A 27,026-nucleotide genomic window follows, 5' to 3' on the forward strand; every position below is an offset into this window, starting at 1 on the left:
AATATATAACCTATATGAGTTGTAATAAATATTCATTGCTAAACATGTGTTGGTTGTTTAAGGTTGGGCCCTGATAAAATAACAGTTTTAAAACGATCCGCAATGCAAAAAAAGTTACCCACCACTGGTTTAACGCCAAATTATAAAAAAAATCTACATTAAAAGGTTTTTGGTCACTTGTAAAGAATTAATTAAAACTTAATTATGACTCGGGAACGTGCGGTGGTGTTGTTAGCAGCTCTGGTTATTTTCGGAGTTTCCCAAACCGATGGTTTGAGCTGTCAACAGGGATCAAGTGCTGCCGACGATCTGGCGAATAGCAATTGCGCTGGCGCCGAAACGTTTTGTGGAAAAACCGAAACAACGGACAACAGTAAGCAAAAATGTTTTATTAATTACATTTTTAATCAAATTAAACGCGTGTTAAAATAAATTTTAAGTAATGATAGTTTGTAAGTTGTTGACTTGCTACGTTAGCTTGACATTTACTCTCAATAAACTACGGCTTTAAAAATATTTTTTCTTGTCACACCTTCCATTAACAAGTTTGTTCACCCTACGAATTTTAGACGATGATATAACATATGTAGGTCGCTAAACACCTACATGGATTCTTGTTAAAATATTTGTATCACCCCAGTAAGTAGCTTTTTCCGATTACCAGCACGGATTTAAAAATTTTTGTTCCGAATTACAGTGGGAATGACAGCTACTGTCGCATCATGCCAAGCTGACGCCGCAGCATGCGATGGCCTATGCATGGGAACTGCGTAAGTAAAAACTTGCCTATTTCCTAAATTGCACTAATGTATTTTTTTATTACTATACTTGAAAAATATATGTTTTGATCAAAACGAAACAAAGTTTTAAAATGTCGTGCCAAAAAGTCATGCCTGAAAGGTTTGTTTCAGTGGCTGTGTATCGGCATGCTGCAACGTAGATAACTGCAACACTGCGACTGTTGCCGAGATAAGAAATGTGGTAACTTGCATGACGGGGACAGTAACGGGTATGACACTTACCGCTACCACTGCTTGTGAGGCTGGACAGCTTTGTGGGAGAAAACAAACAACTGCTGCCGTTGGTGGAGGTGAGAAGCAGATCGCAACATAGAACATAAAATGGAAATGGTGCAACATTTCGCTATAATCATTTTTACACAAACGAGACATAATTTTTTACGACACAATGCGACAATCTTACAAGCGTTTCTACCGAACGCTGTGTTCAGCAATTATGCGTCAGGACTTAAACATGCTGCACGTAAGCATGAGTGTTAGTAAAAGCCTGAATGCTTTTGTAATAAACTGTTCGATCCGATAACATAAGATTAATTGAGAACACCTAAACATTTCGTGTGACAAAAACACTTTTTTTTCAGCTGTAACAACTGTTGGGTCGTGCTCCACACAAGCACAGTGTGATTTGCTCTGCAGTGGTGTCACGTAAGTAATCAGTTTTATTTCGTGTCAAAAACATTTCATGAGTCAAATACACGAGCCTTAAACAACAAACTGGTTTACAGAGATCCGTGTATATCGGCATGTTGTAACGATGCGGACAACTGCAATGGGGAAGTTATTGCCGATGTAAACGGCATTTTACGATGTGGAACTGGTTCAACTACCGATGGAAATCTTCCTGCCTACATGACTTGTGCCACCACACAAGAGTGCGGGAGAATCGAAACTTCGGTCACCACGAACGGTGAATTCAAAAGATCAAATAAACTCAGTAGCAAAAATGCTGACTTGTTCATGAGAAAAAATTAAGACATGTAAGGTACCTGCAGGTATCAAGGCCCCTTAAAAAACTATTGCGTATAACTAAAAAACAATTGGAGAGTTTCAGGTCAAATTTGGTGTGATGGTTGCAGAGGTTGATATTAAACATCTATCAGATTTTGAGGATGTTTGCAAGTTTTGTTTTTGTAGGATGACAGTTTAAAAAAAATTAAAACTTGGGCCTTATTACATGCGTATGCTGTTAATAAAGCCCAACATTTTCATGTTTTTAAAAATAGTCCAGAAACCAATCGGACTCAATTAAACTTTGCTTCTGTCAAAATAAAGTTCAAACAAGCAACGCCATTAACTTATACAACACATATATTGTTAACTAAGGCATATAACTGTTAATCTGAAGGTACTAACAACTAGGAATAAACGACCTTTTGACAGTCGATAACCAAAAAAACTAAATGAAAGATTACTTCTACAAACATCTTATTCGGACTTTTTGTCTCCCTAAGAAAGCAAAAAAGCAAATTTTGTGCATATCAGTCGCCTTTACTATAAAAGACACTTTAGAAAATGACAAAAAAATGTTGGGCCTTATTGCAAGCAATGGCTGACAAACAAAACCGTAATCAAATTTATTTGAAGTAATTCTTATTTCCAGATGGGACAATGCTTCAATTAAACTGAAATGACCCCATTACTAATATATCTTAAAAATTTTTCATTTTGACAACACAACCTTTCCATTTTTGTTACCAATTTTTATGAAAAAATTTATAAAAAGTTGAAAACAAACACGTCTAAATTTGGATTGGTCACAACAACTATTACACACAACTTGCAGGTCCAAAACTTTGTAAATCATTGTAAGTACGTATATATTTTAAAATTACATCAAAACGGAAATATTTTTTCTTGCACACAAAAAAATATGAGCAGTGGGCCTTATTACCTTCCGGGCCTATATACCTTCAGGTACCTTATTAAAAATGTCCAATACATTTTTCAGGAAACACTGTGGTGACAACCGTGGGATCTTGTGCAGCAACAGCTGATTGTGGGAGTCTGTGCAACAGCGCTGCGTAAGTTTTAGATTTAACACACATTAACATTCTATCCACTGGCGGTTTCTATATTTGCAGATATTTGCAGTATTTTAACTGAGGTAAAATAAACGCTGTTTACATAACAATTGCGCAACAATTATTTTTACACTGCAATCAAAGCAGTTTAGTCGGTTTGCTTTCAAATATCACAAACTTACTTGAACTAAGCTCTCCGCAGATCTCTGACCGTAAAGCGTAAAAGCGCAGAAAATAAACAGTCAACGAAACGCAAAGTAGTTGAATTGAAAAGCATTTCGAATCTTTTTTATGCTTTCCATGTACAAAGTTTAAGCTCAGCAACATAAAAATCAGCAATAATACCAATAAATACCATGCCTTCAATTAGTACACAAAATATGACTAAAATACATTTTTAGAGGATGTGTGGAAGCTTGCTGTAACGACGCTGACAACTGCAACACTTTGACCATCGCTGTACAGACAGGTATAAAGTGTATGGTTGGAACAACTACCACAGTTGGAACCGATCCAGCAACTGGAAGTATGGTGCCCACACATTGCAGTCCAAATACCTTCTGCGGGAGAACTGAAACCACCACAACAGCAAGTAAGATCCAACATATCTACATAACGTTGCCTTTGAACATTAAAAATTGAACAACAAAGATACCACATGACTTGTTTTTTCAGACACTGTCGACACTGTAGTTGTTGTTGGTTCATGTCAAGCTACGGTCACCTCTTGTGAACTACTTTGTGTTGGTGTTGCGTAAGTAGAATACCACTACTTTAGTCTAGCGACGATGCAAAAAAAATATTCCCTAGTGCAAAACTTTGCCATAAAGTTGTACTTGTTAGTCATGTTAAAACAAGCAAACTCTAAACATGGTTCTCAAAAAGCAAAATCAAACAAATTAAAACAACGGATAAGCACGCATTATACGCCCACTAAAAGTACATGTCAGTTAAAACCACACCAAAAATGTATTACATCCGTAATTTGCATTAGAATAAGGAAAAAAACTAGACAAATATATTTTTGCAAGGTTTCTGCTTTCCTAAATATGTTTGTTTTATTCACACGGAAAGCAAAATAATACATGTCATATGGTGTTACAGGGGTTGCATGGCAGCATGTTGCAATGATGTCGACAACTGTAACAGCGAAATAGTCACTGATATAAAGGACGTAGTGAGATGTGGAGATGGTACTCTATCAACGGAAGGAGTATTTCCACGCCCAGCTATGGCATGCTTATCTACACAACAATGCGGAAGAACAGAAACAACCACAAGCGGTAATTCAAATTTAGGCTTTATTGCGCGGTTTTAAAAGTTAACTCTTTGGAATAGTAGGTTTTTTACTTCATACATGTATAGGTAACACTGTGGTTGTGGGATCGTGCACAGCAGCAAGTGCCTGTGCCGGACTCTGCGGCAGCAATGAGTGAGTAACCTTTACAATCGCAGTTGCATGCTTAAGTACTTGTATAGCCAATCTCACCAAAACAGTTGAGACAGATCCCCCGGAAAACCCCGGCGAAATCATTGCACACAAGTCTGTATATCACAACAAACAATAACACCAAACACACCTTCAAACGTACGGTCGTAATAGTTACTAATGTTTGTCATGTTTTTGTAGAAATTGTGTTTCTGCTTGCTGTAACAATGCCGACACATGCAACACTCTAACCGTAGCCATGCAGAACAGTCCAATTTGTATGGTTGGAACAACTACAACAGTTGGAAACAACGCTGCAACTGGAAGTTTGATGGCCACACATTGTAGTCCCAATATGTTCTGTGGAAGAACTGAAACCACAACAACAGCAGGTGAAAACCATCGGTTTGATGTTGAAACTATTCGTCTGAACTTTTAACTAAACCACCATTTTGCAGACAACGTGGACACAGTGGTTGTTGTTGGATCATGTCAAGCTTCAGCAGACTCATGCGACTTGCTCTGTGCAGATGACTCGTAAGTTTATGAGCTGACACGCTACAAAAATCAACATGATCAATAATGCACAATTTGCAGAAACTGCGTCCGCGCATGCTGCAACAATGCTGACGGTTGCAACAGTGTCACGGTTGCTATGATGACAAGCACGCTGACTTGTTACGATCAAGCAGTTACAGGAATAGCGACAGCTTTAACCACAACAGCTGACTGCACCACCGATCAAGTTTGTGCCAGAACAGAAACCGGAACTGGAAGTAAGTCCTGTTGCTGGGGGTTGCTACTGCGTTCTGTATAACTTAGATTTGAATTACATTGAAACTTATTGTAAATTGAAATGGTAACGGTAACTAGTTTTCATTCGGCAGTGAGAATCGCGCACTTTAAACAATCGATCTGCATTATTTGTTGTTGAATAAATCAATTTCAACAACACAACTGACAAACGGCTTCCCGTGCGCACAAAAAATACGCGATTTTACTGCCGAACAAAAATTTACACCAAAGCAAAGATTCTTTTAACACAATAATGTTCGAACAGATACAGCAGATGTTGTTACATCTTGTCAAGCTGCAACTGCATGTGCAACATTGTGTGGCTCAACTCAGTAAGTACTCAACTGTGTCACAATTTCTATAACTGCCTGAAACCAGTAACAGTCTCTTGAAGCGCCGTGCACAATACGTCCTAAAAGCTTGAATCATAGTTTTAGTTTTTGAACCAATGGACTTTGGGTTTTAGGGAACTCCTGATTGGGAAGCAGTGACCCAAATTAATAGCTATCAGCAAACCAGTTTATTGTATTTCATCAGCCTGTGAGATCAAAACAAAGGTTACAATAGACAAGGGTTAATTTTATTTGTGTGTGTTTTTTATTTGTCCATTTTCTTTGCAGAAATTGTGTGAGTGCTTGCTGCAGCAGTTCGGATCTCTGCAACAGTTTAACAGTGAGCCAACAAACAGCCCGAAACTGTTACGTTGGAAGTTCAACTTCAGACACACCAGTTATGGATATGACTTACACTCGGTGCGCTGCATCTGAACAGTGCGGAAGAACTCAAACATCAGTCACATCTGGAAGTAAGTCTTGTGCGAAGTTACCTAATGCTCGGCTCTTATTTGTACTTTCGTGCGGCCAACCCCAAAGTAAGGTACTGATGAAATGACATTTACTCAATGTTCGGGATTGAATGAATCAACCGAGCACATTTACCTTGCAGGTTTTTTTCTAATGCTTTGCTAATCTTCAGGTACAACAACAGTGACTACAGTTGGATCTTGTACAGCAGCAACTGCATGCGACACTCTCTGTGGAACGTAAGTTGTGAAAACTTAATCATAAAATGTTGTAACTGTCTCACATTTCAAGCAAACATTTGCCCGTAACGTGTATACAAATTAATTCATACTAACTTCGTCCCATCAAGGGTAATAATAACATCATTTCTTTTAACATGCATCTAACATGCTTTTAGAAAAGAAGCAAAACGAACAAACGGCTAAACATGATTATCTTATTTTCATAGAGCGGCAAACTGTGTATCAACTTGCTGTGACACTGATGGTTGCAACTCTGCCGCTATTGCCACAACAACAACCACTACTACAACCACTGCAGCAGCCACAACAACTACAGCTGGTGCTGAACATGCAGCACAAATTAATATGTTGGTTATGATGGGTCTTGTGGTTCTCGGTTGGTTCATGGCTTAATCGATATGTTTCCAATGCATCAGCATTACTGTGTTTGTGTGATTTAGAGAATATATATTCAAGTTTAAACTATTTTCTTACGTTGCACATGGATTTCAACCTACTGTGAAGTGTGTTAATGTAAGTTGTGTCTCAGTGTTATGATATATTTAAACTGATTCTGTACATTCCAAAACTGTTTGCAATTTATATCGCCAAATATAATTTTTTGTAGTGAAATTCCTGTGATTTATTGGGCAGACGAAGTGAAATCGTGTGCACAATAGTTCTACACTCGACGCTAATGAGTTTCAAAATAAAAAACGCGGAAAAGACGCGTCAACACAAAGGTAGCGCAGTAGAAAACGTTTTTCGATGTCTCGGATTACCCAGTTTTTTACTAGCTGCAATCACTCAGTACCGATCCATTGGCAATGATGATTTAAGTCAATTCGTTTGTTTCGATTTCACGCAATTCACACTAACGTAATAATGTTACTATACGCGTTTCCAACCTTTGTTACGGTGTACTTTAAAATTACACAGTTTAAATTATGAACGAAATTAGTGAGTCCTGTGAAATTTAATGCGAACGCAACTTAAACCTAAAAACAGAAACAAGGGTGCTTTTCAAATTTAACAAAAGGCAACAATGACAAGACACAATCTCTGTCATTACTACCAATAAACACAAAAAAGGCCCGAGTGTTATTACACAAACTTGCCCCACGAGTAAGAACGTTTAGAAAAAAATTTTCGAGTTTATTAATAGTTTATTAAAGAAAGAGAGAGGTTTTTTAGTGCAACCAAACTTGGTTGAAAAGGACGGGACGCTAACGTTGAGTGAATATAAGGTTGGGATCGTATGGTTTTACATCAGTTGAGTTGGAGGGAAAAGATGATATTTTGTTTAAGTTTTTGAATTGCAACTTCAGTTTAGACTCTAGAGTTTCGCGGGAATTGGCTGAGATTTTGCGGCGGGTTTCATGAAATCGCTCGAGGCCAAGTCGCTTGTGGGCCTTGTCGCTTTAAACATTAGTAAATAAGAATTCGCTTTAAACATTGAAGTCAAATTGGCATTTTTTGCTAGGCCATGATTTCCAGCTATAGTTTGTTCAAACGCAGAATGTTGCGAAAACTTAACCAGAAAATCTTACAAGTCGTGGTAGAAACGTTTTCGCATCAAGTAAATTCAGCTTAGATTGCGTAACAAAGTTATAAACGCGATTTCGCCAAAAAAAATTTGTCTGTTAATATAAGTGTTGTAAGTGTTTGATATAAGCTGTGTCTGTTAATAGAGAGGTGTTATGATACGTTTAAACCGATTCTGTACATTCCAAAACCGTTGGATTGTAAAAACGCTAAATATAACTTTTATAAACAATTGCCAGGTGTCATAAAAACAACAAAGGAATTTGAAAACCTTTAAACAAACTTAAGTTGATACTCTGGTGGTTGCAACATTTGGAAAGAATGAAGTAATGTCTCTCTAGTAACAAAAAATAAAGTTTTTTATTGGTCAAAAAATGCCTTCTAAATTTCACTTATTTAACAAAGATATAGTCAACCACACTACACTTCCTCTTTCGTTGCCCAAAATCAGTCAGGACACAAAAAAGTAAAAACGGCGGATTTAGTCTTGCGTGAAATACTGACACGAAACCCCTTTTTTGCGTCTCATGGCGGATACCAGTTCCACGTGTTGTTGATTAAATTCTAATGCCGACTCAACATTCACAGCAGAAGCAAAACTGACTACCGCTGAATTAACAACAACATCGAGCTCCACATTTACTGTTTAAAAGTGTTGCTGTTTCATACATTTTTTAATGCACATTAATCATATATGCTTGTCGCCGGTGAATATAGCAAGCAATAAATGATTGGTAGAAAAAGTCGAGTATCGTCTGTAGCCAAAAGACTGCAGTGAATGATTGGTTAATTAAGATGAATGTGAACAGAAGCGCAATACCAGTCACGACAAAAACACGAGAAATACGCCGATCCTCACCGCACACGACGAGTCAACACGTGGAAGCGTCAACCTTTGGAAAATTTCTAATGGAGCTGTGCGAGAGAAAAAGTTTTGGGGTAATCAGACTCCCTTGAAAGAGTCGGGACGCTACAATGTAGTGAATATAAGGAGGGGCCGCCACGTTTTTGTGCAGTTGAGTTGAGTTTACGGTGAAGTGGGAAGAGAAAGAAAATCGAGAGTAGTGCGCTTTGGTTTTCGGGCAAAAAGAGAAAGATTTGGCGCAAATCAGTGCCTAATTGTCCGGGACTGGTTGGAATTGTGATCAAAGGCCCTACACAACTTTGTTTTTTGTGTGCTCGCCTCAGAGCTATGAAAAAGCAATAATAAAAAAGTTTTACACACAATCAACCACAACTTTAGTTTTCAGACGCGCAAAAATATTGTTACAACATGTTGTCGGAATGTGAAAAAACGATATTGTTTTAAAAATCATGATAGTAAACGCCATTTTAGTTATGACATAGTATGAAGGATTGTGGGGTACCGTTTCAAATTTGGGTTTGCAAGTGGCCGAATCAGTTTGGCAAACCGGATACATATCTAGCTTGTACTTAATTCGTTCAATGAGTTGTTCAAGTAGTCATCGTATATGTGTTAAAAATTTAGTGGTAAGATCATAACTTAATGCCAACAATTTATCCGATCGAACATGTTCGTACAGATATAGTTGGGATTTGTTTTAACCAATATTATCTTAAATTTAAACGATGGGTCAAGTACGTGCAGCCGCACTGTTGGCTGTTTTTCTTGTGTGTTGCGTTTTTTACACCAATGCAGCGGTTACGATGTGCTTGGTTGGTACGGTTGGTAGTGATATCGCAACAGCTGCCTGTACAAACTTCTGCGGAAGAACTGAAATAGTGAGTGGGGGTAAGTAGCAATTTTGTTAAGAATATAATTTGTTTGTTTGTTTTTGTGATAAGCGACGCACAATGTTTAACAGGGTGTCAAAATTAAAATGGAAAAACAAGGTAGAGAATGCAAAAACACACAGCGTCAGAACCGCTTACATTGCACATTGTACTACATTGTAACCGCTTACATTGTATTTGTACCTAGTTATTTACTTTTGTACATTTCAGAGCATGTTGGATCGTGTGAGGACGATCTCGCCGCTTGTGACGCTCTCTGTGCCGGGTCACTGTGAGTTGATGCAAATAAAATAAACAGCATGTTTTACACACCAAAAAGTTTAACGTGGATAAAAAATTTGCACTAGTTTCAATTGACGCCGTTTAAGCATACTTAACGCAACCAAGCACTACAATAAATGTTAGCGATAGAAAACAATACCAAGTTATTTTTTTAATATTATTAGTTCATTAATTACTTCAAGAACAACGTTCGTAAATGTGCATGCGACGCAAAACAATTTACCTTTATTTTTAGGAACTGTATATCTGCTTGCTGCAATGATGCTAACGACTGCAACTCAGCCGTAGCTACAATGAGAGGGACAGTAAATTGCGGTGTTGGAACACACGATGGTACAAACTTTCAAACAGCTGAAAAGACATGCGACGCAGGCGATCTGTGTGGAAGGAAGGAAGTAACTGACTCTAGCAATAGTAAGTCGAGAAAATGAACTTTTATGCTTTTTGCACGCGGATAGACATTAAAATGTTACAGTGGTTTTAGACCACAAATATTTTGTACAACACGCTTCTGGAAAACTTCTACCAACATTCCTTATTACAGCTTTGACCTTTTGCCAGGGAATCTTGACGGTTAACTTGACTAAACACGTATAAACCATATTACAAAAGCATAGTATTTTTGTACCGGTCATGAATATTTTTGTGTTTACTAACAACTTCAAAAATACCAAACTATTAAACAGAAAAAAACGCAAGAATTTAGAAATACAAACAAAACTACAAAACTTTTCAGTCGTAACCATCACTGGATCTTGTTCAACTGTGGCTGAATGTGAAGCACTCTGCGATGGCGAAACGTAAGTTGTGTTAGTCCGAGACATTTCTGGCCCTTTTCGAACAAATGTTACAATTAAAATGTCCCCTGAGTTCCAGCAAAAGTGTAGAATTTAAAATAAATTTGCAGTATTTTTCAGCTCTAATGTAACAGTAAAAAACTCATCTGTATTTGCCCGTTTAAAATTAATAATTAAAATTCATGCCCTACCATTACACTTTAAGGGTACATTAAACCGTGCACTAAAATTTAGTAACCGTGTAAAATTTGGTAACCAAATTGCTTTACAGCTTTAGGTCCAGTGTGTTGGTAAGGAAAACGAGGTTAGATCAAAAAATGTGAAAACCCTGAAACCAAATAGCAATTGTGCATCGGTAGCAAACACAATAAACTGCAAATCGCCACAAATAATAGGCAAAGTGTTGTTGTTGCAGAGAGCCAGAGACGCATGTGTGTCGGCATGTTGCAATGGTGCTGACACTTGCAATACTTGGACAGTGGCACAAATGAGCAACATTGTAAGATGTGGAACTGGGGCGGACGCTACAACGCTATTGACTTGTGCGGCTGGATCGCTTTGTGGCAGAATGGAAGTAACTGGTTCAGGTAAGTACGATTTGCTTTGCTCAGTTTTAAAGTCGCAGGGTCCTGCTAAATAATAGTAGTCGAAAATATATTACAAAGACTAGTGCCTGTTAGCAAATGACTTGGATTCAAATTCGAAAAAAACAAAACAGTAAAGGGCATTTTACCAATAACATTCTATCCAATATGTCAACTGAAACACAGACCTTACTGCATGAAGTTTGACTTGTTGTGTCGTATTAAATGGCGATAGGGATGACCGCAATAACTTTCTTAAATACATTTTTGCATGAAGTTTAAATGTTCGCTTTTTGAATGAAGGTCCAGCAACCACCGGAACATGTTTAACTCAAGTGGAATGCGACGCCCTCTGTGCCGATACTGCGTAAGTGCAATAAAGCAGTAAACAAGTTGTGCAAGAAGTGCATAACAAACACCAAATAATTTGTCACAATGTTTTTGGGGAATTTAAGACCTTTACTGACAATTTATATTGTACATTATTTGTACAAACGGAAACTGCTTTCAGGTTTTTGTTCAAACAAACTAATTTGGGCAGTAAACGGTAATTGAAGAAAAAACTCTTTTTACTGATAAAAAAATCGGAAAAAAAACAGGGAAATAAAGTTTATCACAAAAACATTGTGAAACATGGCAAAACGTCTATAAAAATACCTAAAACATGGCAGAAATCATTATAAAAATACCCAAATAAGGATTCAACTTCAATCTGATTAATTATTAGGCAATTTCAAAAAAACTACCAGAAACAACGTTTAATTTTTTTTCAAACAACAACATAAATGTGAAATCCTTTCAGTCATCATTACTACGAAAATGTGTTTGAAGCAAAACTCAAATTTCTTTCTTAAGCAAAGCCATTTCAGCTTTATACTTTTCACAGAGATTGCACAGCTGCATGTTGCAACAATGCCGATGACTGCAACAGCCGAATGGTAGCACAGATCGAAGCTGCCATTGTTTGTGGAACGGGAACAATGACAGGAGGATCGTTCCCTTCAGCCACTACTTGTGCCGCCAACGAGCTTTGCGCAAGAAAGGAAATAACGGGAGGTAAAAAACTGTTTCTTTTTTTTGGAAAAAACGTTATTTTTCAGGCTTTTTAACAACCCAAAGCTAGGAAGTTAGATATATGATCCAATTAGATTACTATCGCGTTCCCAACTATTACAAAAGAGACGAACAGTTCAAGTCGCAAAAAATAAATTGACACAGTAATTCGTACTTTGCAAAGAGCGTTATTGTTTTGCAAATTATTGTAATAACACAAGAAAGTCAAATTAATTTTCGTGCAGTAGACCAGTTGAAATTCGTTTCAAATGCTAATTCAACTAATTTACAAAACTATATGTGTGCAGGTGACACAGTGGGTTCCTGCCAGACACAAGCTGCGTGTGATTTGCTATGTTCTGGAGTAGCGTAAGTTTTTGTCAAAACTGTGTTCTATTTTAGCTACTTTTTTAATGTAGCTAATGTTTAAATGTTGCCATAAAACAAGTTGTCGAATTGCTTCATCATTTCATTTCACTCGTGTTACAGAAACTGCGCATATGCGTGTTGCAACAATGCAGATTTTTGCAACACACAAGCAGCCGGGGATATCGACGCAGTCGTTCGGTGCGGGTCTGGAACCGCGGACAGCAACGGAGCCTTCACTACAATTATGACTTGCAACACGGACGAACATTGTCGAAGGACTGAAACAACATCAACAGGTAATAGGAATAAAACAGCCGTGTTGTGGCAAATGGAATAATTTCAATTATTTTTTTTACAAAGGCACGATTACTGGAAATTGTATTGATGACCCTACGGCGTGCGCTACTGGTTGCACAGCACCGTAAGTTTTTCAGTTATAAATCTTATATTCGTATATACCTGCCATCATTCAAAGTTTTTTATCAAGCCAATAGCTGTTTTTCAGGTTTTATAATACAAGTATAATAGCTTCGATTGTAAAAAAATTTGAATGAAAAATTTGAAATTTGAAAATTTATCAAAAGTTCATTTTGTGCAAGCAAACCATTAAATTTGTTTTCGTCACAGAGATTGCGTTTCTGCGTGTTGCAATGACGCAGACTTGTGCAATACTTTGACCATTGCTGTAACGACAGGCAGAGTTTGCATGGTTGGAACAACTACCACAGTTGGAACTAATGATCCAACTGGAAGTATGGTGGCCACACATTGCCATCCGAATACCTTCTGCGGGCGAACTGAAACCACCACAACAGCAAGTAACAACTTGTGGCATTATTTATGGCTGCATACCTCGACACATACTTAATGTGAAGTAATATTACAGATAATGTGAATACTGTGGTGAGTGTTGGATCATGCCAGGCTGACGTCACTGCCTGTGATTTGCTCTGCACTGGTGTCACGTAAGTTGGACGTTAATATAAGTAAAGAGTAAAAACGTGAAACTCAAAACCTGTATATGAAAACAGTAAGAACCTCGTTTCTTTTCATTGTTTTACATTGTTATAACAACGGCATTCTGTATTTATTGCTTATTGTTTACATGTAAACTTCGATGTAAAATAATACATGTTTCATTGCGTAACAGGGGTTGCGTGGCAGCATGTTGCAATAATGCCGACAACTGTAACAGCGAATCAGTCACTACAATCAAGAATGTAGTGACCTGTGGAGTTGGAATTTTTGCTAGTGGAGCTTTTCCAACCCCAGCTATGGCATGCCCAGATACTAACCAATGTGGAAGAACTGAATTAACAAGTGGAGGTAAGGTTTGACATATTTCATTTGAACATCTTGGATTAACTACACATGGCACTTGCACATTTAAAACTCCCAAATTTAAAACTCCAAATCATACATAAATTTTTGCGTCAAAATAGGGTAGCGTAAGATACTTTTGTATTATCTTCATGGATTATTTCGTTGTGGAATAATATCTGCCGCCCAATGGGAATAGTGAGGCGGAAGTAAAATAAAACCGCAGATCACTCACCTGATCATTAACAAATCAACACACTATTATCCGCATTGAGGGATATTACCCAACTTAATCGTGTTACACTTCTGTTTTTGGTGCCCGTTTAGTTTTTTTCACTCCGGCCTTTTAACTGATTGCGGGTGTACGGGCATTTACAGGGATTTTTGCCTTATCCAGTCATAATTTTTAAATGCCCAAGTGTAAAGTAATTACCTAATTCGATCATTGTAATGTGTTATTTCATAAAGAGAACCTATAGCTTATACTGATCTATGATCAAACACGGTTTAAAAACTCTGATGTGAATCTTGTTTATTACAGCTGTTGAAGGATTTTGTTCAACGACAGCTCAATGCACAGCTGGACTTTGTGGAGAAACCTCGTAAGTTTCACATTTCTCTCAATGATTTATACCTAGCATAATGTGCAAAACGCGTCAATCTGCAAATCAAATAAAAACCAAATTTAATCCAAAACTTATTATTATCGCAACTGAGGTAAATGTTAACCAATAACCCATAATGTGTGTTGCAGAGGTTGTGTGGCGGCTTGTTGCAACGTGGCAGATGGATGTAACAGTCTGTCAGTGGCAACACAAATGACAAGACAATGTTTGGTTGGAAGAACCACCCAAGTTGGAACTGCTGCAGCAACTGGAAGTCTGACTGCTATGCATTGCCCGGCTGGCGAAATGTGTGGAAGAACACAAACCACAACTACAACTGGAGGTAGGTAGCTGTCACAGTTGCATTGCATCAACAGTTAAAACTACAATCGGTTTTATTTTCGCGTGGAATAGGCGTGTACGCAAATCAGGAAACCTAAGCAAAACATTTTAATCTAAAGTCAGGCAGGTTATAAGAAATACAACTCGGAAAAGTTTTTATCAAAGATTTCGTATTTTTGTCAACATACAACCTACTAAAACAAAGCAGTCGACATTAGCTTAATCGTAAATTGTAAAAACCTTACTGAGTACAATTCACATGTTTAGGTGAGACCACAGTGGTAACAGATGGAACCTGCAGCACAGCAGCTGAATGCAACGATGGAAACATGCTTTGCAATGGGTGAGTTGATTAAACAAATCTACCTTTTGGTGATTGTCGAATAAAAATGTCGCATCCTTCAAAATCATAGCACAAAACAACTTTAAAAAAAGTTAATGCCCATTGACTTAAAAAAATATGTTCTGCAGGGCTAAAGGTTGCATCGAATATTGCTGTGACACTGATGGTTGCAACTCTGCCGCTGTCACTACAACAACAACCACAACAACTACAACCACTACAACAACTGCAGCAACAACCACAGCTGGTGCTGAACATGCAGCACAAATTAATATGTTGGTGATGATGGGTCTTGTGGTTCTCGGTTGGTTCATGGCTGTAGCGGTTGCGACATAATTTGTGCAAACTTTGCAATATTTGTTTACCAAAATAGCTCGTTTTTGACTCGCTAGCTCAAAGGCTGCGAGGAAGTTAAAATGTATAGCAACCAAATCCCACTGTAATGACAAATCGTGTTCGGACTTTGTAATATTTCCTGTCGCAGTTAATTAGGATGCAGATGCAACTTTGTGATCTGGTGTTTATGTGCTTTAACCGTATGTTTTGTCTCGTGCTGTGATTGGATGCTGCTTTGTGTGGGAATTTGTGCAAGAGCCAATCGCAAGAGCACATGTGTACGATTTAACGCCTTTATCCGGAGTATATATATAAACCGCACTCGTTCATTTCGATCTTTTCTCTTGCCTCTCTTTCTGTCCCTTGTGCCTTTCAGAAGTAATAAACAAACGAACCGAAGTGCAAGACACGTGTGTGGAGTTTCCAGGACTCCGGTCCTGACAAGCCCAGGAGCTTGGGAGGTTAAGGACGGTGGTATACCTTCTCTAATTTGTAGTGACGCGGTTGTAACCTTGAGACTCATCACCGAACATTTATAGTGACTCGGTTTTATAGCTTGTACCGCGACAAACCGTATTTAACACTACAAAAATTTGGTGCCGCTCGAGAGAGGAGAACTTACAAAACATTTGCTGTTTAACAAGTGGTAACTTCAGAAAAGCTCGAGTGATGGCAGCGAAGTTTACTACAAGAGACCGAAAGAATTTCCAGTTTGCCGTCCAAATGTTTGGACTGCATCGTTAAGCTAAGAAGTTGTAAACGTTTTATTTTTTTGCAGAAAACTGTATTTTATGTGTTGTCATCAACGTCGAACGTTTGTTTTTGTTTCTCACCGTTTGGATCATGTTTCTATATCATCGTTCGATCAGTTACACCGCAGTGCGATGTCTTTTCTTAAACCAGGTGAGCAAATATTGAAGTGCTATTCTTGGCTGATTTGTTATTTGTATGCGTATTTGTTTAACGAAAGAAAAACTTTTTACAACTCATGTTACATCATATGCGCACAAAGAATTGTATCGGTCTTCCACTGTGTTGACCTCATGCGCTCGATTTTAAGAAACACGTAATTTAACCATAAAAACAACCAAATCGTGTGGGTGCTGTCCACTAGCCTAGCCATAGGAGTATATTGTTTATGCCACCGTGCTATTACATCGCATGTTGCGCCAATTAGGCGTTTATTGTTCTTCTTGTTCATGCATGATAAACCAACTAGGCGGTCTTTATTACTTGTCCGATTATTGTATTACTACGCCAAATAGGCGGTGATTACTTTATTATTATTGCATTATGACGCCAACTAGGCGCTCTCTGTTTTATTATCATTGCATGATACGCCAACTATAGGCGCTTTTCTATACATTACAAAAGAACGAACAATCGAAGCTTGTCGCAGCTTCCGAGCATGGCTCGATACACGTACGTACTTTTTATTACTTTCCCACGAGGAATGAATACTATTATACTTCATGCGAATGATTATTTACATCAATATACTCCTGAGTACCATCTACAATTTAAGGTTTAGTCTGAACATCGGCTAGCTTGGGGGCATACCTACATTAAATCACAACTTGATTTCGTGTTCTGCTTTATCAAACGTATTCATTTATTGTACAATTTTTCTAGTTTAGTCAGCCAAGACTAACGCTTCAATTGCCAAGTTTATTGCCTGCCCAATTGTAACACATAATACTGAATTCGATTCTCAGGCAATAAATGCGCTGCTCTACCGTAATTACTATGTTCTATTGTTACACATTAAAACTTATGTGTGAAATAAATGTCATTGTTATTTCGGTATACTGCTTGTTATTTTGTTGTTTCAGAAGCGACGTGACTTTCAACCGCTATTGTGATCAAGAGCAAAGGACATTCAAATTCACCATACTGACAGACACATAATTTCAGTGATTGAGGTGTCTGAAGACTGGAGACAATCAATCTCCAGGAACAAAACGTTACGCTCGAAATGCGATAATCAAATTCGATAATTAGTGTGGTGTAAAAGCGAATGTTGTTTGTTCTTGAATGTATAAGTTTAAACGTTTTAATGCCTAATGCAGACAATACTGTATTTGTGATGTTACTTATGTATCGTTGTGTTGATACAGAAACTTCAAGAAATCAACAAATTTTCAATTGCATACTGTTTTCCGTTGTGTATGATATGTATTTTCTTGTGTGCCACTTTCATGCCCAATCCCGCAATGACCATATATTGCTCATTGCTCAAAAAAATGGCGGGGGGTATTTTGTAGCGGTTGCGACATAATTTGTGCAAACTTTGCAATATTTGTTTACCAAAATAGCTCGTTTTTGACTCGCTAGCTCAAAGGCTGCGAGGAAGTTAAAATGTATAGCAACCAAATCCCACTGTAATGACAAATCGTGTTCGGACTTTGTAATATTTCCTGTCGCAGTTAATTAGGATGCAGATGCAACTTTGTGATCTGGTGTTTATGTGCTTTAACCGTATGTTTTGTCTCGTGCTGTGATTGGATGCTGCTTTGTGTGGGAATTTGTGCAAGAGCCAATCGCAAGAGCACATGTGTACGATTTAACGCCTTTATCCGGAGTATATATATAAACCGCACTCGTTCATTTCGATCTTTTCTCTTGCCTCTCTTTCTGTCCCTTGTGCCTTTCAGAAGTAATAAACAAACGAACCGAAGTGCAAGACACGTGTGTGGAGTTTCCAGGACTCCGGTCCTGACAAGCCCAGGAGCTTGGGAGGTTAAGGACGGTGGTATACCTCTTTCTAATTTGTAGTGACTACATGGCTTAATCGATGTGTTTCCAATACATCAGTATTACTGTGTTTGTGTGATTTAGAGAATATATATCCAAGTTTAAACTATTTTCTTACGTTGCACATGGATTTTAACCTACTGTGAAGTGTGTTAATGTAAACTGTGTCTCAGTGTTATTATACTATGTAACCGATTCTGTACATTCCAAATCCGTTTGATTTTGACAATATTAAATATAACTTTTGTAAACAATTGCCGAGTGTCATGAAAACAGCAAAGGCAGTTAGATACCTTTAAACCAACTAAAGTTGATACTCTGGTGGTTGCAACATTTGGAAAGAATGGGGTAATGTATCTCTAGTAACAAAAGCAAACGAAGTAACTTATTTAATAATCCGGCTAACGTCAACCACAGTACACTTCCTCTTTCGTTGCCCAAAATCAGTCAGAAAACAAAAAAGTAAAAAGGGAAAACTTAGTCTTGCGTGAAATACTGACACGAAACCTTTTTTATGTGTGAGCGCGGGTTTGGGAACCACGTGTTGTGGATTAAGTTCTAATGCCGACTAAACGCTCACAGCAGAAGCTTAACCGACTACCACTGAACTAACAACAACATAATCGAGTTCCCCCAATCAATAATCAAAAGTGTTACTTTCAGATAAAATTTGGTAAAACTCAACGTTTTGTTTTACTCAGTAAAATGCACATGTTAAATCGTATATGCTTGTCGCCGGTGAACATAACAAGCAATAAATGACAAGTCCAGTATCGTCTTTAGCCAAAAGACTGCAATAAATGATTTGTTGGAAATGTCACGTGTATCGTCTGTGGCCAAAAAACTCAGCACGCTGATATTTCAATTACCGTGGAAGTAAACAGGAGCGCAATACCAGTCACGACAAAACACGAGGAAAAACGCCGATCCTCGCCGCACACGACGAGTCAACACGTGGAAGCGACCTTTGGAAAATTTCTAATGGCGCTGTGCGAGAGAAAAAAGAAAAGTTTTGGGGTAATCAGACTCCCTTGAAAGAGTCGGGACGCTACAATGTAGTGAATATAAGGAGGGGGCTGCTACGTTTTTGTGCAGTTGGGTTTGGTTTGCCATTAGGCGGAAAAGAAAGAAATTCAGCAGTGGTGGGTTTGAGACAGAACGTGTCAGTGTTACGCGGCAAATCGACTCAAAATTGCCGGGGAGTGAGAAGCAAAGTACTCGAAGGCCTATTTTTAGGCGCGTGCTTGCACATAGTTGAAGCGAAGCCCAGCATTCATAAATGCGGTAACACACAATTTGATGTGCGCGCGTTTTGACGAAGTTTTAGCAACGCCGACGAGAACGTTTATGCGAACTGTAGCTATTTTATGGGAGAACTATACGGGGTAAAAGTTTGATAACCCTGATGTAGAGTGTAGAGGGTTAATGTCTAATATTGTTAAGAGTTTGGAGTGGTAGAAAGGCGACGATTTTATCGAAAATAGCCCTTTAACACATTATACGTAAAACCAACGCGCGCAATATTGTTGATGACTGCCGCCAGTTTTTACATGTGGTGCCCGGTCGGCAAATTTATTACCGACATGTAGCAAAAAAATTAGTTTCAGGAGGAATAGACGACAATTTAAAAACAATGACAGTGCTTGTTGCGAAACCGGGCGTAGCCTGCGTTAATGAAAAAATGAAAACATAAAGACTTGTGCGTGGTGTACAAAGTTTCCGTCCCTTGCGAAAGGCGAGTAAACTAATTTGTCGGTAACCAAGTTCATTAATTCGATTGCATGCCCAGACCTTATTGCCTGTTGTAAGCAGCGAAATTTAGGGAACAGAAAAAATTTGATGTTAAACACTATTAACTTAGCAAAGCCCAAAACTTCTTAAATGTAAAATATATAATTTAATTTGTCGCTTTAGATTTAGTGAACATAAGAATTGCCACAAACTTGTTTTGGGTAATTGACAAACTTGAATATTCAACAAAACATGTATTTCGTGCAAGCAGTGGCCGTGCTCGCATTTTGTGCTGTTGCAAATGGTTTGGATTGTTCGATCGGAACAACCACCAAAGTTGGGGCTGACCCCGCAACTGGTTCATTCACAGTTGCTACATGTCCGACCAACTACCAATGCTCAAGAACTGAAACTACGACAACTGGTAGGTTTTCATGTTTTAAAGTTGGCATATAAAACGTGGTAGATTAGTGGCTCATAAACGCTCCACTATTGAAGGCAGTCAGTACCAAGTTAATGAAAAAATTAACAAATATAACATGATTGCTCAACTTAGCGACTGATTTTTCCACGTTCATCATGATGGTGTGACCTGAGGTTACGTTTGTTTTACTCTGCGTAAAAATTTGAAAGCATTGTTGTACATTGTACATAAAAGTATAAGCAGCGCAAGTTAAATGTACATATTTTAGCCTCTTCAGTTGATACTGTTGTGACCGTCGGATCATGTTCTACAACGAGCGGATGCGACAATCTCTGCCTCGGGAATACGTAAGTTCGCAGCAAATAAAGACGCTTTTCGAGTTTGTATGTGTGTTTACAGACGTTTAAGGAAAATGACAAAAGGCGGACATAATGCGAATACAAATATAAAATTATTGTAATTTTGGTTACCTTTTTGGTAAGTTTAGTACTGTTACTACGCTACATATTTTTTAAACTAGTTGCCTTTTCTTTTCGTAAAATAACGGCGTTGTACGCTTGTAGAGATTGCGTTGGAGCATGCTGTAAAAACGCGGACGACTGCAACAATGCTGCGGTGACTGATATCATGGAAACTGTCAACTGTCTGGTGGGTAACATTGCCACTGGCGCCGCCACAAGCATGGCGTGTGCAGCCAACCAGTGGTGCGGAAGAGCGGATGACACAGATGGAAGTAATAATTAGCTTCATTTTATTTTTAAGCCGATTTTGAGAGTCTTTTAAACTCGTTTTTATAAGATACAATGACGGGATCGTGCGAGACTACGAGTGCAGCCGCCTGTAATCTCTGTGGCGGTGCGGGGTAAGTCAAATACAAACATTTATACGAGGTTTATCCTTTTTTTAGGTTACAAGATTGCGCCATTAATGTTCCAAAAGTTTAATAAAGACTTTTAAAACAATTTAAAACAGGCGGTATATGGGACAATAGACGTGTTAAACATGTGCCTTAAGTTTACAACATCAGTCCGTTTTGTCTTTACCCCAAGCTTTTATGAATAATTTTTGCTCTCTTTTTGACTTCTAATCTCGCATTGACGTTTTGCTTTTTCACAGCACTTGCACTTCGATATGCTGCAACAACGCAGATGACTGTAACAATCAAGCAGCAGCAAATGTAGGCTTCCTCTCCTGTATTGGAGCCAGTGGATCTGAGGTTTGCAGCACTGCTGGACATGTTTGTGCCAAGAAAGAAGTTACTCCAGCTGGAGGTGGGTGTCTGTATAGTTACTGTACTTTAGACCAATCAAAAACGTGCAAAGTTCATTCCATTCATGCCATATCAAAAGTAATATATTACATTACCTACGAGATGAAAATGCTCTTATTTAATTTTCAGGAAGCACAACAACGACCGCATCGTGTCAAGCACCAACCGCTTGTGCAGCACTCTGCAGTGGTGAAGCCGCGTAAGTTGGCACTGGATGAAACCCACTTACATGAACTAAATTAATTAATCAATCGAACAGATGCATTTGGATCGCTAATCACTTTTTTTACGTTTAATTTAATTCTTTAAAACAATCCTAGAAACACTTGGTTTTAAAATTTAAAAGTCGATTTTTTTTTAAATAATCGTAATTGAAATACACGGGGTTCCCGTTGTGCAAATTTTTTTTTAAAATTTGTATCTGTAAAGACTGCCACCAATAGCTCGCAATAAATGCACAACGGGAACCCCGTGCATTTCAATTGCGATTATTAGGCTCAAGTAACGTATAGTTGTTTTGTTTATGTAGCAACACATGCGTATCAGCTTGTTGCTCAAACGCTGACGATTGCAATTCGGGAACCGTTGCCGAAATTACTGCAGCAAACGCGCTGAGAGTTTGTATGGTGGGAACCTTCACACAAGATGGATCCAACCCTGCTTCCGGACCGCTGACGTTTACAACTTGCACGGCTAACCAGATTTGTGGAAGAACCGAAACAACAGGTTAGAACAATCTTTAAAAGCGCAACATAAAAAAGCCGAACTAACTAAAAATGTCATCTTGTATGAAAGAAATTATCTTGCGAATTTTGAAATGACTAAATGTTTATGCTAACGCCTTTGTTTAGTTGCTTCCACTGGACAAAATAAATAGGCCATTTAAAAGAGAAATTTATACCAATGTAGCATTTTTTCTTTAGTATTTAAAAAAACTATCTAATAACGCAGAATCTTTTGCAGTGGGTACAGTGGTGACGACGGTTGGATCTTGTCAAGATTCTGTCACAACATGTGACCTACTTTGCATCGGGACATCGTAAGTTACTTGACATACAGTGTGGCTATTTAATTGTCAGCAGTTACGGTAACCAGCAGCACTTTCGACTCTTGTGAAACATTTTTTTCCACGGCAGAACCAAAGAGCACACTAAAATGCCACAAACAGGGTTTTTGACTAAACACAAAAAATAGCTTCAATTTGAATTACGTAACCAATCCATTGTTAGCATTAACAGCCAGTGGTTAATGTGTAGTAAATCGCTTCAGTTCAAGTGAATACAACAGTTTTTTGGGAATTTTTAGGAACTGTGTGTCAGCTTGTTGCAACAATGAAGATAACTGCAACAGAGTCTCAGTCACTGATATGGGAGCTACTATAACTTGTGGGACTGGAACCTTGGCAAGCGGAGCATTTCCTACACCAGTTACTAACTGTGCAACTTTCTGTGGAAGACAAGAAACTGACAGTGGCGGTAAGAATATTTAATTGCTATAAAATCAAAATGACTTGTGGTTTTATGCAAATTTGCCTAAGTACACAACCGTTCCTAATTTTATGTTTCACATATACCCGGGTATGTAGTAAAGGCAAAGCACCACAGAATTTACATTATGTCTCACGCCCATTTCCATTGTGGCTCACATTAAAATCAATGGTGGAAAATAGTAAACATGTAAAACTCGCGCCAAATACATAAAATACATGTGTATATATAACATTTAAAAGCTCCACTTATTTACAGTTGTAGGATCTTGTTCAACACAAACGCAGTGTGACGCCCTTTGCAATAGTCAAACGTAAGTAAAAAAGTTATAACTTGTTGTGCTACTGTGAAGAAATAGAAATTAAACCGACAAAGGGGGGTGACTAAACTCAGATTGTAAATGTCTGATTCGGGTTATGTAACTTGAGATTCTAGGCGTATGTTTTGCGGAAACTTTGTTAATCGTCCGTGTAGTAAACAGTAATAATCAGTGATAAAAGCGGTGGTACTAAATATCGCATGTTACCGCATGGCAGTAAGTTGTAAAGGGCTTGAAAAAGCTTTTGCAAAAGTATAATTTTGCGGACTTTTGAAAGTTTTGACGGTTAGCGCTATTCGGGTTAAGTAAGGGTTTGTAATTCAAATAATGCTAGAATCTAGACTAATTTACCCTTTTGGGGGCTTGCATTCTCACATTATCGACATCGTTCAGTATTCTCAGTGGAATACTATGCGGTGCAATGTGGTAATATGCGGTATTTAGCCCAACCCATTCTAAAAGACTTGCCGCAACCAAACAATCATTTCCCGTGGTGTTTTAGGTTCCAAATTCTCCAGCTTAACAAAAGACGTTTATAGCACGTAGTGTACGTGAAATTTCGACTACATTTTTTGCGCCACAAATTTAAACTGTTGTACAAGACACGAACAGAAGCAAATCAAAATACGTTACACTCTGTCCAAACCTTTCAACAACAAAAATGTTAATATTTGACCTTCCAATTGTATTTTTGCAGGAATTGTGCCTCTGCTTGCTGCGATAACGCAGACAACTGCAACCTCGTATCAGCCGCTGTGCAAAATGGTAAGGTATGTATGGTTGGAACAACTACCACCGTTGGAAATGGCAATCCAACTGGAAGTTTGGTGGCCACTCATTGCAATCCCAATATGTTCTGTGGAAGAACTGAAACAACCACAACAGCAAGTAAAAAAAACATTTTGCGGTTTGATTTACGGAGTATTCGTCGGACTTTTTTTTTAACAAATCCACAATTTTGCAGACAACGAGGACACAGTGGTTGTTGTTGGATCATGTCAAGTCTCAGCAGACTCATGCGACTTGCTCTGTGCAGATGACTCGTAAGTTTACAAGCTCACACATTCTACAAAATCCAGCACGACCAACATTACACATTTTCCAGAAACTGCGTCCGCGCATGCTGCAACAATGCGGACGGTTGCAACAGTGTTACGGTTGCTATGATGACAAGTACGCTGACTTGTTACGATGAATCAGTCACAGGAACAGCGACAGCTTTAACCACAACAGCGGACTGCACCACCGATCAAGTTTGTGCTAGAACAGAAACCGGAACTGGAAGTAAGTACTGTTGGTGTGGCTTGTTACGTCGTTCTGTATAACTTAGGTTTGGATTACATTGAAACTTATTGTAAATTGACATGGTAAAGGTAACTAGTTTTTATTCGGCAGTGAGAATCGCGCACTTTAAGCAATTGATCTGCAATTATTTGTTGTTGAATAAGTCAAATTGACAACAGAACTGACAAACGGCTTCTTCTGTGTACAAAAATACGCGATTTTACTGCTGAACAAAAACTGACACCAAAGCAAAGATTCTATTAACGCAATAATGTTCGAACAGATACAGCAGATGTTGTTACATCTTGTCAAGCTGCAACTGCATGTGCAACATTGTGTGGCTCAACTCCGTAAGTACTCAACTATGTCACAATTTCCATAACTGCCTGAAACTAGTAACAGTCTCTTAAAGCGCCGTGCACAATTACGTAATAGAAGCTTAAATCATAGTTTTAGTTTTTGAACCCATGGACTTTGGGTTTTCGGGAACTCCTAATTGGGAACTAGTGACGCAAATTAATAATTGTCAGGAAACCAGTTTATTGTATTCAGCCTGTGAGATCAAAACAAAGGTTACAATAGACAAGGGGTAATTTCACTTGTGTGTGTTTTTTATTTGTCCATTTTCTTTGCAGAAATTGTGTGAGTGCTTGCTGCAGCAGTTCGGATCTCTGCAACATTTTAACAGTGAGTCAACAAATGGCCCGAAACTGTTACGTTGGAAGTTCAACTTCAGACACACCAGTTATGGATATGACTTACACTCGGTGCGCTGCATCCGAACAGTGCGGAAGAACTCAAACCTCTGTCACATCTGGAAGTAAGTCTTGTGCGACGTTGCCTAATGCTCGGCTCCCATTTGTACTTTTGTGCGTACCAACCCCAAAGTAAGGTACTGATAAAAGATATTTATTCAATGTTCTGAATTGAAAAAAAGCACATTTACTTTTGTATAGACATCTTCTAAAGCTTTGCTAATGTTTAGGTACAACAACAGTGACTACAGTTGGATCTTGTACAGCAGCAACTGCGTGTGACACTCTTTGCGGAACGTAAGTTAGTAAAAAAAAACATACTGATAAAATGCTGTAACTGTCACAAATTTCAGGCAAACCTTTGCCCTCAACGTGTATACAAATGCGAATGTATTCATTCAAACATTGTCCCATCAAGGGTAATAATAACATCATTTCTTTTAACATGCATCTAACATGCTTTTAGAAAAGAAGCAAACGAACGAACAGCAAAACATGATTATGTTATTTCACAGGGCGGAAAACTGTGTATCAACTTGCTGTGACACTGACGGTTGCAACTCTGCCGCTATTCCCACTACAACAACCACTACTACAACCACTGCAGCAGCCACAACAACAACTGGTGGTGCTGAACATGCAGCACAAATTAATATGTTGGTGATGATGGGTCTTGTGGTTCTCGGCTGGTTCATGGCTTAATCTATGTGTTTCCAATGCATCAGCATTACTGTGTTTGTGTGATTTAGAAAATATATATCCAAGTTTAAACTACTTTTATACGTTGCACATGGATTTCAACCTACTGTGAAGTGTGTTAATGTAAGCTGTGTCTCAGTGTTATACAACTATTGAACTGATTCTGTACATTCCAAAGACGTTTGCAATTTACATCGCTAAATATAACTTTTGTAGTAAAATGCCTGTGTATTATGATGCAGACGAAAACAAGTCGTGTACAGAATAGTTTTCTACTCGATCCTAATGAATTTCAATTTAAAAAACGCGGAAAAGACTCACAAAGGTAGCGCAGCATGAAAAACGTTTTTCGATGTCTCAGATTACCCAGGATTTTTGCTAGCGGCAATCACTCAGCACCGATCCATGTATTACCTTACAACGACAGTCATCAAACATTACAAAAACCCACAACATTAACTGGCATTGATACTTTATTCGTTTTTACCATGACAAGGCAGCTAGTGCTCTCACACACCGAACTGAGTACCACATCATGTTGGCACTGATGATTTAAGTCAATTTGTTTGTATTTGTTGTCATGTATTTGTTACGATTTCACGCATGTACACTAACATATTAATGTTACAATACGTGTTTCCAAATTTGTTACGGTGTACTTCAAAATTATACAGTTTAAATTATTAAACAATTAGTGGGTCCTGTGAAATTAATGCGCGACAGTGACAAAACACAATCTCTGCATGACAACCAATACACACAGAAAAGGTCCGAGTGTTATTACACAAACTTGTCCTGCGAGTATAGGAATGTTTAGATAATAATTTTTAATAACAGAGAGAAAAATGGTTCAATAACAGAGAGAAGAAAAAGGAAGTTTTTTTTTAATTTTCAGGATGACAC

At 38.2% G+C, this 27,026-nt stretch overlaps 2 protein-coding genes across 5 annotated transcripts; both read left to right on the forward strand.

Moving 5' to 3' along the window:
* Positions 1-26,315, forward strand: LOC145232347 (uncharacterized). Of its 4 annotated transcripts, none has more exons than XM_080096947.1 (17): positions 1-373; positions 698-770; positions 912-1,090; positions 1,382-1,445; positions 1,526-1,707; positions 2,749-2,821; positions 3,223-3,413; positions 3,497-3,575; positions 3,926-4,104; positions 4,187-4,253; positions 4,452-4,642; positions 4,709-4,787; positions 4,848-5,026; positions 5,311-5,377; positions 5,666-5,850; positions 25,655-25,721; positions 25,940-26,315. In XM_080096947.1, exons 1-17 carry the CDS (start codon positions 205-207, stop codon positions 26,124-26,126), a joined length of 2,211 nt encoding a protein of 736 aa, XP_079953073.1. In that variant the 5' UTR covers positions 1-204; the 3' UTR covers positions 26,127-26,315. The 4 variants fall into 4 exon arrangements, with proteins under 4 accessions (XP_079953073.1, XP_079953076.1, XP_079953074.1 ...); XM_080096950.1 differs by having other exon boundaries at positions 25,655-25,725; positions 25,940-26,003; XM_080096948.1 differs by lacking the exons at positions 25,655-25,721; positions 25,940-26,315 and adding exons at positions 6,021-6,087; positions 6,297-6,696.
* Positions 9,283-15,758, forward strand: LOC145232611 (uncharacterized). The gene is made up of 18 exons (XM_080097271.1): positions 9,283-9,367; positions 9,580-9,640; positions 9,887-10,065; positions 10,388-10,451; positions 10,720-10,738; positions 10,864-11,035; positions 11,336-11,399; positions 11,919-12,088; positions 12,394-12,454; positions 12,575-12,750; positions 12,815-12,875; positions 13,082-13,272; positions 13,341-13,419; positions 13,605-13,780; positions 14,316-14,376; positions 14,529-14,722; positions 14,989-15,064; positions 15,193-15,758. The coding sequence occupies exons 1-18, from the start codon at positions 9,283-9,285 to the stop codon at positions 15,398-15,400; spliced, it is 2,097 nt and encodes a 698-aa protein (XP_079953397.1). The 3' UTR covers positions 15,401-15,758.
* Positions 26,316-27,026: the final 711 nt, after the last annotated feature.

The sequence above is a fragment of the Phallusia mammillata genome, chromosome 6 (genome assembly GCF_965637545.1).
Source record: "Phallusia mammillata chromosome 6, kaPhaMamm4.hap1.1, whole genome shotgun sequence".
NCBI lineage: Eukaryota > Metazoa > Chordata > Ascidiacea > Phlebobranchia > Ascidiidae > Phallusia > Phallusia mammillata.